Source organism: Engraulis encrasicolus, chromosome 16 (genome assembly GCF_034702125.1).
Source record: "Engraulis encrasicolus isolate BLACKSEA-1 chromosome 16, IST_EnEncr_1.0, whole genome shotgun sequence".
In the NCBI taxonomy this organism is placed as follows: Eukaryota; Metazoa; Chordata; class Actinopteri; order Clupeiformes; family Engraulidae; genus Engraulis; species Engraulis encrasicolus.
The window spans coordinates 12,594,653-12,607,528 of record NC_085872.1 but is presented as its reverse complement, the minus strand read 5'-3'; the positions used below and the strand labels follow the sequence as shown (position 1 = coordinate 12,607,528).

General features: G+C 43.5%; 1 protein-coding gene across 12 annotated transcripts in view; it reads right to left on the bottom strand.

The window, feature by feature from the left end:
• Nucleotides 1-12,876, bottom strand: part of inpp4b (inositol polyphosphate-4-phosphatase type II B) — a 198,067-nt gene that overhangs the window by 62,530 nt on the left and 122,661 nt on the right. For all 12 annotated transcript variants that reach the window (XM_063218659.1, XM_063218652.1, XM_063218650.1 and 9 more), the window contains 2 exons: nucleotides 12,294-12,441; nucleotides 5,085-5,215 (listed from right to left, as the gene is read on the bottom strand). In XM_063218659.1, coding sequence (XP_063074729.1) covers nucleotides 5,085-5,215; nucleotides 12,294-12,441 — 279 coding nt within the window. The remainder of the gene's footprint in view (nucleotides 1-5,084; nucleotides 5,216-12,293; nucleotides 12,442-12,876) is intronic.

Here is a 12,876-nt window from a genome sequence, read left to right as displayed (position 1 = left end):
TTCCCATGAACACTTATCACCACAATCAACTCCAAGTACAACATTGGTTTAAAAATGTAAGAAATACAGGGGAGGGGATTGTTTAGTGTGATGTTTAAAATGTATGTTATTTACATGTGGAAACTGTATATTTTGTGTTTGATCTTGGGTTATGAGTTCTGTGCAGAGGGCGACCGTTTTGTACTTTTTGTTACGTTAATTGCATTGAGTTAACCTGCGTAATTCTGAAATAGTGTAGCTGTGTGGACCAATTGAGATGTTGATTGAATAATTTTTTGCCCGCATTTAAGGGTGTACTTAAACCCAGTGTTTGTTGGGGTTTGAGAGAGCTAGGAACAGAGAAGCATCTGTGATTACTGGCAAAAGCTGACTTCGAAGAGTGTCATGTAAAACCTGCTGTGAACCAGAGTAAGCAGAGTTTAGTTTGAGTATCGCTGTTTGGAACCACAGTAATTTGATTTCGTGTTAATTTGATTTTGAGAACTCTTCAGTTTATGATTAATTTCTGTTGCCCTCGTGCACCTTTTCTTTCTTTCATGGTGAAATAAAAAAGGCCATATATTTTTGACCTACTTCTGAGTTCCGACGTGCTTGACTTTAACCCTTCAACCACCGACACTCCAACCGCAAGTGTTATCGTGGCAGGAGAAGCATTCGCTACTCCACAGTGATACCAGAGATTCTTTAAGTATAGAGATATGCCAACATAATAGGTTTCTATGGGCACCTAACGTGACCAGGTTCCGGTCTGCCTAAATGGGCGTGTCATAATGCTCCTACAATGAATAGAACAGTCCTTAGGTCTGCCTAGGTCTGCCTAAAGGGGGATTTCCCCCCCAATAATAGAACCAGGAAACAATGGGCCAATGGAACCTCTCTCTCTCTACTCTCTCTGGTGATACTACATCTGCTCATTAATATTCATTCCTATTCTCACCCAACGCAAAAGCCAAACATCTGAATATTACTGATGTTATAATGGGCAATTCAAAAAGGATGAGGCTGGGAGCAGGGTTGCCAGATGAGGCTGATGATTTCCAGCCCAAGAAATGCTCAAAACCTGCCTGGTAGCACGAAATCCCGCCCAATTCTATTGATATCTATGGCCAAAAATTGGTAAATGCTGGCAAATGCCATTTTTACCCACATACGGTCATCCTAAGCAGCCCAAATTGGGCGGGAAACCACCTAATCTTGTGGTTGTGGGGTGGTGAGGTGGTGGGTTGGAAATGGCAGAGAAAGACTGACAGAGAGGAGTATCAACCGTGAGGTTCCTGCCACACAGCACAGCTAATCTGATACAGGGAGAACAGAACAGCTGTCCCCGTCCTCGTCCTCGTCACCACCACTACTCTCCTCCCCACCACCTCCACCTCCCTCTCAGGGAGAACAGAACAGTTGTCCCCGTTCAGCCGTCAGACCCAGGCTCCTCGTCACCAGCACCGCTACTCTCCTCCCTATCACCACCACCTCCCTCTCTCTTGTCACCATTTGTCTCTGGGAGCAGTGACGGCCCCTTGCTGAGACATCACCCTGGCCATCGATCAACCTTGCTGATCAGCTCAGCTCCCCCTCCCCATTGGCCAGGCCAGACAGATGGGGCTGTTGATCGGGATTCTGTCTCCGCCGCAAAATTGAATCTGACAGATTTAACTGACTGACTCAACCTTCTATGACAGTGTGTGAGAGTGCACACGTGTGTGTGAGCGTGCGTGCGTGCGTGTGTGCGTGCTCGCAATGTATGTGATTAGTTCTTCCCAGTTGAAGGTGAGGATTCCATTCTGTTTGTTTGATACTACACCATACAACATGTAAAGTATTAAAAATGTGAATGGCTGTACATCAAGTTCAAAGGACAACCATCTGTTGTAAGTTACTGTAAGGTGTGAGATGTGTCTTGTATCTGTTGACAAAATAGATTAAAACCACAGCTACTCTGCCTGATTGTTTTTTTCTGTCCCACCACTGTCCACTAAGTTACCCCCTAGTTATCTGCTATTAGACAACATTAGTGCCACACGGACAGTCGTCACCATTGATAGCCAATCAATATGACTGCCTGATGCTATTAGAAAGATAGCAGCTCTTCACGCGTTCAGAGAGTAAAGTGACAGAAGATTATCTGTGGCTGTTATTTTCTACGAAATTCTAAAAAGAACCCATCTCTGTCTCTATCTCCGTCTCTCTTTCTCTCTCTCTCTCTTTCTCTGTCTATCACACACATGCACGCACGCACGCATGCACGCACGCACGCATGCAAACAACAGAAACCTAAACCCGCAGCAGTCGAAATACTCCCACGAGGAAGCAACACTTCCGCACTCAGATTACCTGGCTTCTCCTTTTGATACCACAAACCAATTCAGATAGAAACTTGGTTGCCATGACAACAGCCAAACTAGTAAACAGGAGGTGACAAATTTATAATGGCAGGAAGACAGTAAGATGGAGAGAAAGATATAAGGGGAGAGAGTGAGAGATCATGAGAAGATTCACACAGAGAGTGAAGCAGAGAAAAAGAAAAAGAGAAAAAGAAGAGGAAAAGAATGAATATGATTCAGCAGTGGAAAAACAGAGAAACACTGATACACACAAACACAGACATAATCGGAAAGCAATAGCAATGAAAAAGGAGGGGGCGAGTCAATGTCTGGAGGGTGATCGACCGACTCCCAATCCTGACGACTCATCATCATTTATTTACCTATTAGTCAGACAACCACCTAATCTCTGTACTACAGACCTAACCTGAGACCATTGTGCTGAATATAACCTATGCAGAGCAATGAGATGTCCATTTCCTTCCCTCAGCCAAAGACAACTGTCAAACCTACATGTCGGGTTCAGTCTGACATTTACAGTCCAGCGACATTAACAGTGTCAACAAACAACTTGAAGCGCTCCCCACTGATGCGCTCCTAACCTCCGAACATTATTTTAATACACAGAAGCAATGCTGCAACACATATTACAGACAACCACCCACTAAGCTATGCAGATGAACACAACCTACTCTGTTTGGTGACCAAGGACATCCGCCAGGCACTGGCAACCGCAGCACAAACACAAAGAAACAAGAAAAGCCACAAGCTCCTCGGGGAGACACCAGACCTCGGGAAGGGAATGGAATGGATTCTGGGCAATAAGAAATGAAGTGCTTTTTGTGTTCGTGCTTTCACATTAAAATCTGGAGTTGTTTGTTTATTTACTATGCTAATTATGGAGTTTGTGTATGAGGGGGAGAACTTGATGTTGGTTGGCAGACAAAAAATGGTTCACAAACAGGCACGTTATAAACCACACACACACACACACACACACACACACACACACACACACACACACACACACACACACACACACACACACACACACACACACATGCTCGCACACACACACACACACACACACACACACACACACACACACACACACACACACACACACACACGCACACACGCACGCACGCACGCACACACACAGTAATGACTTGGAGAGTGGCTCATATATGCTATCCGTTGCAGCAGCAATTGTTTTGGAGTTGTTGTGTTTGTTTAGTACTGATGTTTGTACAACAAAACGGTTTTTGGAGCAACTACTATTCTACTGCTGCTGCTGCTACACTACTACTACTACTACTACTACTACTACTACTACTACTACTACTACTACTACTACTACTACTACTACTACTACTACTACTACTACTACTCATAATAACAACAATAATAATAATAATAATAATAATAATAATAATAATAATAATAATAATAATAATAATAATAATAACTGCATTTGCATTGCACAATCCATAGAAAAATGCAGCTCACTGTGTTTTAAAAGATTAATAGAAAACACAGGGTTGACAGGGAAGACAGGCCAAACGGCTGGGTCGATGTTAAAGAAATAAAAAATTGACAGAAGCAGGACTGGCAGATCAAAGAATCAAAATACAAAAAACCTTTGGCCAGGCCAGCCAGGAAGCTAAGTCAATAATCAAGATCAATAAGAAGTTCCCCTAAGGCAACAGGCGTGAGGTAAATCTCCACCGAGCTTCTCTATCAGTGAAGAGACCTCTATCCAAGAAAAGCTGTTCCAATGTAATATCTGGAATAATTAACAAAAAAGCAACTTTCCTTTGATCATTGTTTCCTATCAATCACATTGTTGCCATGTACATGTTGCACATCTGGTTGGTAGGCATTTCCGAGTCCTCTTTTATCGGATCACTGTAGATTCCACTATCATTTTGAGCAATTTGAGCAAAATGTCAAGTCAAGGGGGAAAAGACTACCTCTGTTTGAATCAGTATAAATGAATAAGAACACTTATTCAGTTCTTCATTCTCAATAACTTCATAAAACGTCTTTGTAACTTGCCAACCTTACTTTATGTGCCGATACAATATTATAGGGTTTTCACACCTGGTCCCTTTCAGCCATTAAACTCAGACCTGTGACTCATATGTGAACGCTCCAAAGTGTACCCAGAGCCCTTGGAAGTGAACTGTAGAGAATTTCATTGACATGATCTCAGTACGGTTCGGTTATGAGTCCTGACAAGTTACACTTGTGACAAGGTGTAATCAATTGAGGAAAGCTCTAGAGGAGCGGGTGTGATTAAAAAGAGTGCTGATACACCATTACAGCCTAACAGGACCAGGAGGAGCAGTCAATTCTTCTTGTAATACACTCAGTGCTGGGAGTAACGGCGTTAGAGTATAACGGCGTTACTAACGGAGCCTTATTTTGGGTAACGGAATAATTACTTAATTACTTTATCCATAACTGTATCGCCGTAACCGTTACTCGGGAAGTAATGTGACGCGCTACAATGTTATGAATTGCTGCGCCAGTGCACTAGCTGCTGATAAAATCTAGGAGCAAATGGCAACGTAACATAAATCTGTACCAAGGAGGCTTTAATGCTCACATTCACCCTTTGCATGCATGAGAACAAAATAGCTGAACGTGATTTGCTAAAATGGTTAGGTGGGCGGAGTGTCGGCTATCTTGCGTGAAAATACCCTAAGTTACAAAACCTTTAACCTCAGAATTCAACTTGTGGCATTGCCACAGACTCACCTGTTAGCTTGTCCAGCTCTTCCAGAGTCTCTTGGTAGCCTCTGATGACCTGGTCATAGCGGGTGATGACCTCTCGACGCAGGTTATCCCAGTGTGGCGATAGCTCCCCAAGGTCCTTTAGCTCTTGTATCCTGAGAGGAACACAAGGCAGGAAAAATAAACTTAACTACATCATAACAACATTGCAATGACATCCATAATACGACAAAGGCTTTTATACCTTTAATGATTTAATACCTTCGATTTATTTCATCCTGTTTCTGCATTGCTGTAACACCTGAACACCTCTCTAGTGATGGGTTGGACCCCCTTTTGCCTTCAGAACTGCCTTAACCCTATTCAGACTGGGCTTTTTTGGCATTCCTGGGCCTGGGGGGGGGCTCTTTTGACCCCCCCCTCATAACTCATGAACGGAATACGGTATGACCACCAAACTTTTGGGAGATGATCTACATATGGACATCTATGAATGACATAATTTTTGTGTCATTATCTGGTATTATGACGTCATTATGACATCATCTTCTTATAATGCCCAAAATCTCGCCATAATGTATTTTCCATCAAATTTAGGTAATGCACTTAAATTTTAATGATTACATGCTTCAGACCACTTAAATTCTCACAAAGCTGTCTCATGCTAATGGAAATAACAAAAAAATATGAAAAAGGAACAATAATGAGACTTAGATCAGTGATTTTCAGTCAGACATACCTGTCAGAAACCCGTTGCCATGGCAACGGCAAAAATGATGAACATAATCTTTTGGTACTAAACTGTAGCCAACTAAATTTTACGAAAAGTCACCAAGTTTCGTAGTCATAGCTGAAGTCGTTAAGGAATTATACAGCATCAAAGTTGGTGCGGGCACTTTTAGCCCCCCCCCAGTCTGGATAGGGTTAACTGCCTGCAACAATACTCGGGTATATTTTGGCATTCCAACAAAGATAAATTGGTAGGCCTACTAATTGGCCCAAATTGTCATTATATCTCCAGACTGAAAAGTTAATGTAAGGCAGGGTCGATCCATGTTTTCAGGTTGCTGACGCCAAATTCTGACCACCTGAGTGTTGCAGTAGATATCAAAACTCATCAGATCAGGCAACATTTTTTCAGATCTTCTAGTGTCGTTTATGGTGAGTCTGTGCAAATGTTGCCTCATTTTCCTGTTCAGCTGACAGGAGTGGCACCATTTTGCACCATTTGCCTCAAGATTTGATGTGCTGTGTAATCAGAGATTTTCTTATGAATACCTCGGTTGTAATAAGGGTTATTTGACTTAATGTTGCTTTTGAATCAGCTCAAATCAGTCTGGCCATTCTCCTCTGACCTCTGCCATCAAGGCATTTTTGACCACAGAACCGCCGCTCACTGTATATTTTTTTCTTTTTCGGACCATTCTTTGTAACCCTAGAGATGGTTGTGTGTGAATATCCCAGTAGATCAGTATTTTCTGAAATACTCAAATCAAGCCCTTTCAGCACCAACAGCCATACCATGTTCAAAGTCATGTTAATAGCCTTTCTTCCCCATTATGATGCTCTGTTTGAACTGCATGAGATAATCTCGACCATGTCTACATGCATAAATGCATTAAATTGCCACCATGTGATTGGCTGATCAGAAATTTGCCTCAATGAACGGTTGTCAAGGTGTTCCTATTAAAGTGGGCGGTGAGTGTATGTTGCATATGTAATATAGGCTATGTCACTATATAATTGGCAAATCAAGATTTGGCTATTAATTTTGGTAACTGCAAGCTTATACCAGAGGCTCTGCACGAAAGGTTTGTCACCATGTTTCCCATCTCTCTTACAGGAAAGGTTTGAACCACCAATCGATACACCACAAACAACCTGAATGTAAAACCAAATGCCACTGTTCACAACAAGTCTCAAATGGGACCCCAACACACCTTAGCTGTCCTTTGAAGACCACATCATGGTGTACAATTCTGTTTGTCTTTGCGATGTAAGAGCTTATGTTCGTCACATTCAGCCCTTGCTTCTTTGTCAGCAAAAAGCAATCGTTCAGGTCAATGGAAAAGACTTGCCTACAGCCAGCAAGCAGACAACGTAGCACTGCTGTACACATCCAAACCCACATGGCAAGGCTCCATTAACAGTAACAGGCCATTTGTTACTTTCTCCTACACAGACTTTGTTTGCCCCACTTCTTGCTAGTGTCAACCACTCTTTATTTTATTTTGTTGGGGGTGAATGGTCAGTTTATCTTCTTGTGTGGGTTTGGGAGTCTGTAGGCGTAGAGTGGAACAGCTTTAATGACAAGGTCCAGAGTAAAGCTGTCTCAAGCACTTTGGCAAAGAAAACGTTGGCTTGAAGCAAGCAGGTTAAAACTGAAGCACGTAAACACCAGCCTCCTCCGTGAGCACACACAAACACAGCGACTCTGTATAGGCCAACTAAGGCAAAAAAAAGTTTTAAATTGAATTTTGAATTTCAGAGGATCTCTGGATATTACAGTATTGTAAAATATGTTCAGAACAGTTTATTTTGTATCTGTGCTTTCCCACCTCACTCCTTTTTCAGCAACTTGAAGTAATCACTTCTCAAACAGCTCAGGCTCCAGAGTAGACGAGACGCTGTTAAGCTGCCCCACAGTCAATTTGTCAGGCCCCTTCCGAGATAAATAAACAAGGAAGTAATATACCAGAACACGGCCAGGGGTAGTTCCATACTGTCAGAATTATGTGACACTGCCCAGGTGCATTGTGGGTCTTTGCACAGTGGGGGCTATGCGGAAATGTAGATTTACATAGGTAATGGAGGAGCTTATCAGAAGGGAACAGGTGGGCTGTGCCTCAGTACCGCGGCCCAGGGAGCAACTTTAATGCGACTCATTAATAAGAGGGATCAGACATTGCTTTAATTAGAAGAGATTTTCCATAGAGAACAATGAATAATTCTCATGTTAATTCCGGCTCTAGTTTCTTATGTGTGCTCTTTAATACCTGCAGCCGGACCCGATTAGGATCTCCAAAATGAGCTGCTAATGCTTTAGAAAGACGGGCGAATAAGAGACGATGAGATTGTGGGCGCCGAGAATGTTATGAGGTGATTGAGATGAGGAATTGCACAAGACAAGGGCAGCTCGTGGGTCAGCTCGCAATCAAAGGCAAGCCTCTGTCACTGGTGTGTGTGTGTGTGTGTATGTGTGTGTGTACATGTATTCTTCTTGCCTGTGTCTGTGTGTGTGTGTGTGTGTGTGTGTGTGTGTGTGTGTGTGTGTGTGTGTGTGTGTGTGTGTGTGTGTGTGTGTGTGTGTGTGTGTGTGTGTGTGTGTGTGTGTGTGTGTGTGTGTGTGTGTGTGTGTGTGTCTGTGCGTGCGTGCGTGCGTGCGTGCGTGCGTGCGTGCGTGCGTGCGTGCATGCGTGCGTGCGTGTGCATGCATGTGTGTGTGTGTGCGCGTTCACTGAGGGCTGTCAGTGTGGATAATGTGCCCTTTGTACAGTGGCTTTGAAACTGTGAGAGGTGTTCTAGAGCAGTGTTTCCCAACCAGGGGTACGTGTACCACTAGGGGTACGCGAGCACACTGCAGGGGGTACTTGGAAAAATGTTATTATTATAAAAAATGTATGGAGCAGTAACACTAGGACAAAGAAAGTTATATAGAACATGAATTCGGGGGTACTCATGGTACAACTAAGATGCTTAGGGGGTACGCAAGACAAAAAAGGTTGGAAAACACTGTTCTAGAGGAGCATCTCACCGCAGAGCAGGTCGTCTCTCCATGCCCCTTACCTCTCTTTCTCCCCTTTCTTCTCACCTTCATGCTTGTTTGACAAACTCCCTGCCTTACCTATCACTCTCATTTTCACACTGTCATGGACTGCTTGGCCCACACTCGAGAAGCGAATGAATTTCTCATCTAAAATGTAGCACTGGAACGGCAGTATAATGTATGACTGTCAGTCACAGCAGTCAGACAATGTCTTTAATTTGGCAATATTGTTGTAAAGCAGCAGAGAGAGGGGAGACCTGCCGGAGGAGTCAGAATATAATTCTCATCTGATTGCAGGGTTACCTCCTAAAACTCAAACGAGGGGCACATTTTTCAATGACAAGGTTACGAGGTGTGATATTGTGACCATCACTAGGGTTGTGTTTGTGTTCTGACTGTCATGCCAACAAGCCTGGCTCCTTGGTGTAGCGGTCAGAGCCCCAGTTTACTACCCCAGAAGGTCTGGGTTTGAGTCCCGGCTGGGCAACTCTACGCTACACAAGGGATAAAGAAAAATAAGTTGATGAGGAGATTAAAGCAAAGAATACAAATAGGTGAATCGAGAAACCAGTTACAGTACTCCTCTCGTGCTGCAAATGCATGCTAAACCTTTCCTTTGACACCACCAACTGACTGTCTGTGGAAAAGCAGTCGCATCTCCCTGCTGGGATAGACCGTTACGCTTCAGTTCAATGGGGGATGAAATACAGCTTCAGGATGCCAAGAACATAAGCGCTTTTTATTTATTTGTACAAACCAAATGTACACGTGGGCAAACTGAAATATAACACGACCTGACATGTGCTGAAGAACAAATCAAAACTTCAGACTAGCAATATTTCACCTGCTACATTTGCAGCTCTCACCAACACTGCTCTGTGCGGTTACCAGCAGTTCCAAATGATGCGTCATCATAGATTCAGCTCCTCAAGTAATCAGCTGAAAGCTCCATCCTTTTCGTCCCCACTCACCTGGGGTTTTTAAACCTTGCACATTATGCCGCTAACCAATTACACGCTGATTGGTCCCTACTCTCGAACCAATAGCACACTAGAATCTTAAACCACAGGAAATCATAGACTAGCTTTATACTTGCATATTTTGCCATGGCACATTTCACCCAAAGCATACGTAGATAAAATCCCCAACAAATATTGTATATAACTGACACATAAACCCTGCCCTTTCAACCCCACATCCCCTCTTTCCAAAGTCATGGTGATGGAAACGTCCTGCTAGGGAGGGCACGCATCCATATGACGGATTGAGAAGAAAACAAGGAACATCAGTGAAGGAGCCCAGTGTTTACGAGCTCGCTGGAATATTCAAACATTTGGGAGGCTCAGTGTTGGTGGCCATGCTGGCCCGTGTTTGAGTTCAACATAAACATTGATCACTCTCCTACATCAAATGTATTAAATTGTGTGAATTCTATACTGTAGATAGGCTGCAACACAGACTTTGCAACAGAACCTGCCAATTATGTTCATCCTTTCATAAATACGACAGGAAATGTCGGCTCATGGAACAAACAAACTTAATATCACAACAACATAATTTCCAACTGATAAACTGATGATGAGAAATACTGTATGACCACTTAAGCCACGGAGGGTAGTTGCAATTCACCAATTCAACTGAGGTCTCTCCTCTGAAGTCAAAGGGCCCCCAGGCGTCAGATCTGCAGGTGAATGGGTACTACGTCAACACTTTAATCACCAGCTCTTTGGTCTGGCATCAATAAGCGCTATTGTCCAGGCCATGGTATGATCAAATGGCAGCTAATGACATTCAATGTGCTCAATTGGATAGCATTTCTGGAAACACTGGGGACACACAAGGCAGCACATCTCACCTTGTAACCACATAGGCAGAGTTTCCGTCTTTATGATTAGTATATTTGGATATTTCATGCAGAGAGGAAGTTCAGTGACCTAGCCTAACCAATGAGCGTTTCAATGAGCAGTGTATTTGCAATACTTACTCTTACACAGTGCACCTTTAGGGAGCTGTAGAAGTGAAAGGATAACTTCTGCCAATTTCAATACGCTGTTGTATTGCTCGCACTACCCTTGACTTGTCAGTACCCGGTGATGCTGCATTTTTCGAGTCAGCTCTTTCCGAGATCTGACTTTTTCTAAAGGGGGAAGATTTTGTTTACATTCAAAAAATTCTTAACATAGGCCTACTCAAAATATTATCCCAGAAGGTATCGCTGTTTGTTAGTTGTCTGCTGATGTTGCATAACCTTTTGGATGTTATTGGGAATAAATCAAGATGGGTTTTTTTAAATGCAAACATACACCTGCCCCCAATTACAATGAACAGGATCTCGGAAAAGGCTGGAAAAAAAGTTCTCAGGTTGTAAGTCCAGGGTAGTGTGAGCATTACAACTGCATGCTAAAATTGCCAGAAGTTACCATTTAAAACTACTGTGGATAAACATGTGTCTTTATAGAGAAAAAGGACTTTCCACAAAGTCAGTTTGCCTGTGTATGTTGCCATGGAACCCGTTTTTCTGTACTAGATGAACGAAAAATGGTAAAAACCAGAGTGCTTTTTCTGTGAACTGGTAAAACTCATGCTAACAGCACAGCACATTCTGTAGGACTGTAGGGAGCTATGACATCACTACGGATCCGACAGAGTAAATACTCTATCTTGCCCATGGGTACAGCGCAAAAGAATCCAACTGAGACCGGCACTGCTCATATTCCCTCTTTTATGTTTCTTTTTTATCTCAAACATTTTACGTTTCTTTTTTTCTTCACAAAATTTTCGCCATTTAGCCAAGTACAGCACTTAGAGAGGCAAACGCTACCCGAACCCCACTCCTGTTTTTGGAGACTGCACCCTGTGAAATCTTACGTAAAAGCTATTGTAGTCCAGCACATCTCCAGCTCTTCCAGGTGTATGCAAACAATGTGGACGCGAGAGATAGAGCAACAAGGATGGAAGACAAGGGGGTGGGGGTAGTGGTAGTGGGGCGCAAAGGAGGAGCTGAAGACATTGATGCTTTGCAAGTGAACAGGATGGAAAAGAGAGAGGAGGAGAAAAACCCATTTGAAGTGTTAAATAGACCTGAATAATTTAGTTGTGACTAAGTATAGCTCATATCCATCTATTTCCGTCTTTGAAACACAACCCCCCCACCCCCTATCAGGAACAAAAAAGAGGGATCTTTTTTTCTCCTTTCTCATTCCTTCCTTTTCCGCCGCCCCTACATCTATTAATCTAATTCACTTTTGTCTAGCTCACGGTCTCTCTCCCCCTCTCCTCTCCTCTCCTCTCCTCTCCTCTCCTCTCCTCTCCTCTCCTCCCTCTTTCTCCTCTTCTCTCCCCTCCTCTCTCCTCTCCTCTCCTCTCCTGTCCTCTCCTCTCCTCTCCTCTCCTCTCCTCTCCTCTCCCCTCTCCCCCTCTCCTCGCCTGTCTCCTCCTGCCTCATGGGCAGCGCCAGCGTAGCGTACCTCCTGGTGTCCTCCTGGATGTGGAGAGTAATGAGCTGCTTTGGGATGGAGAAGGACAGCGTGCTCTCGGCCATCTGCTCACGCACCAACATCCACTTACTGTCCACCGTCTGGAATCGGTACACCTTGCAGACTGGGTTCTTGAACACTGAGGAGGGGAAGGGGGGTGGGGGGGAGAGAGAGAGAGAGAGAGAGAGAGAGAGAGAGAGAGAGAGAGAGAGAGAGAGAGAGAGAGAGAGAGAGAGAAACAGACAGACAGACAGACAGACAGACAGACAGACAGAGAGACAGTTACGGGACATGTACATAAAAAGTATTATTTTTCTACTTTCTTATTCAGCACAGTTAAGGTACAGTATGTGGGATGACTTAAAACCAGACTGCGTTGAAAGAAAGATATTACAGCATTTGATAACAGTTCTACCACACCTGCCCCAAAAGTGGCACATGGCTGATGACTGAAAGGCTTACAAATACAAAAATAGCTCATGACTGCGGAATTTACAAAAACTCCAAAAATCGTTTTTGACAAACAGTAATTCCCAGTCGTTTACTTGTGATCATAAAGATGTAGTTGTCTCCC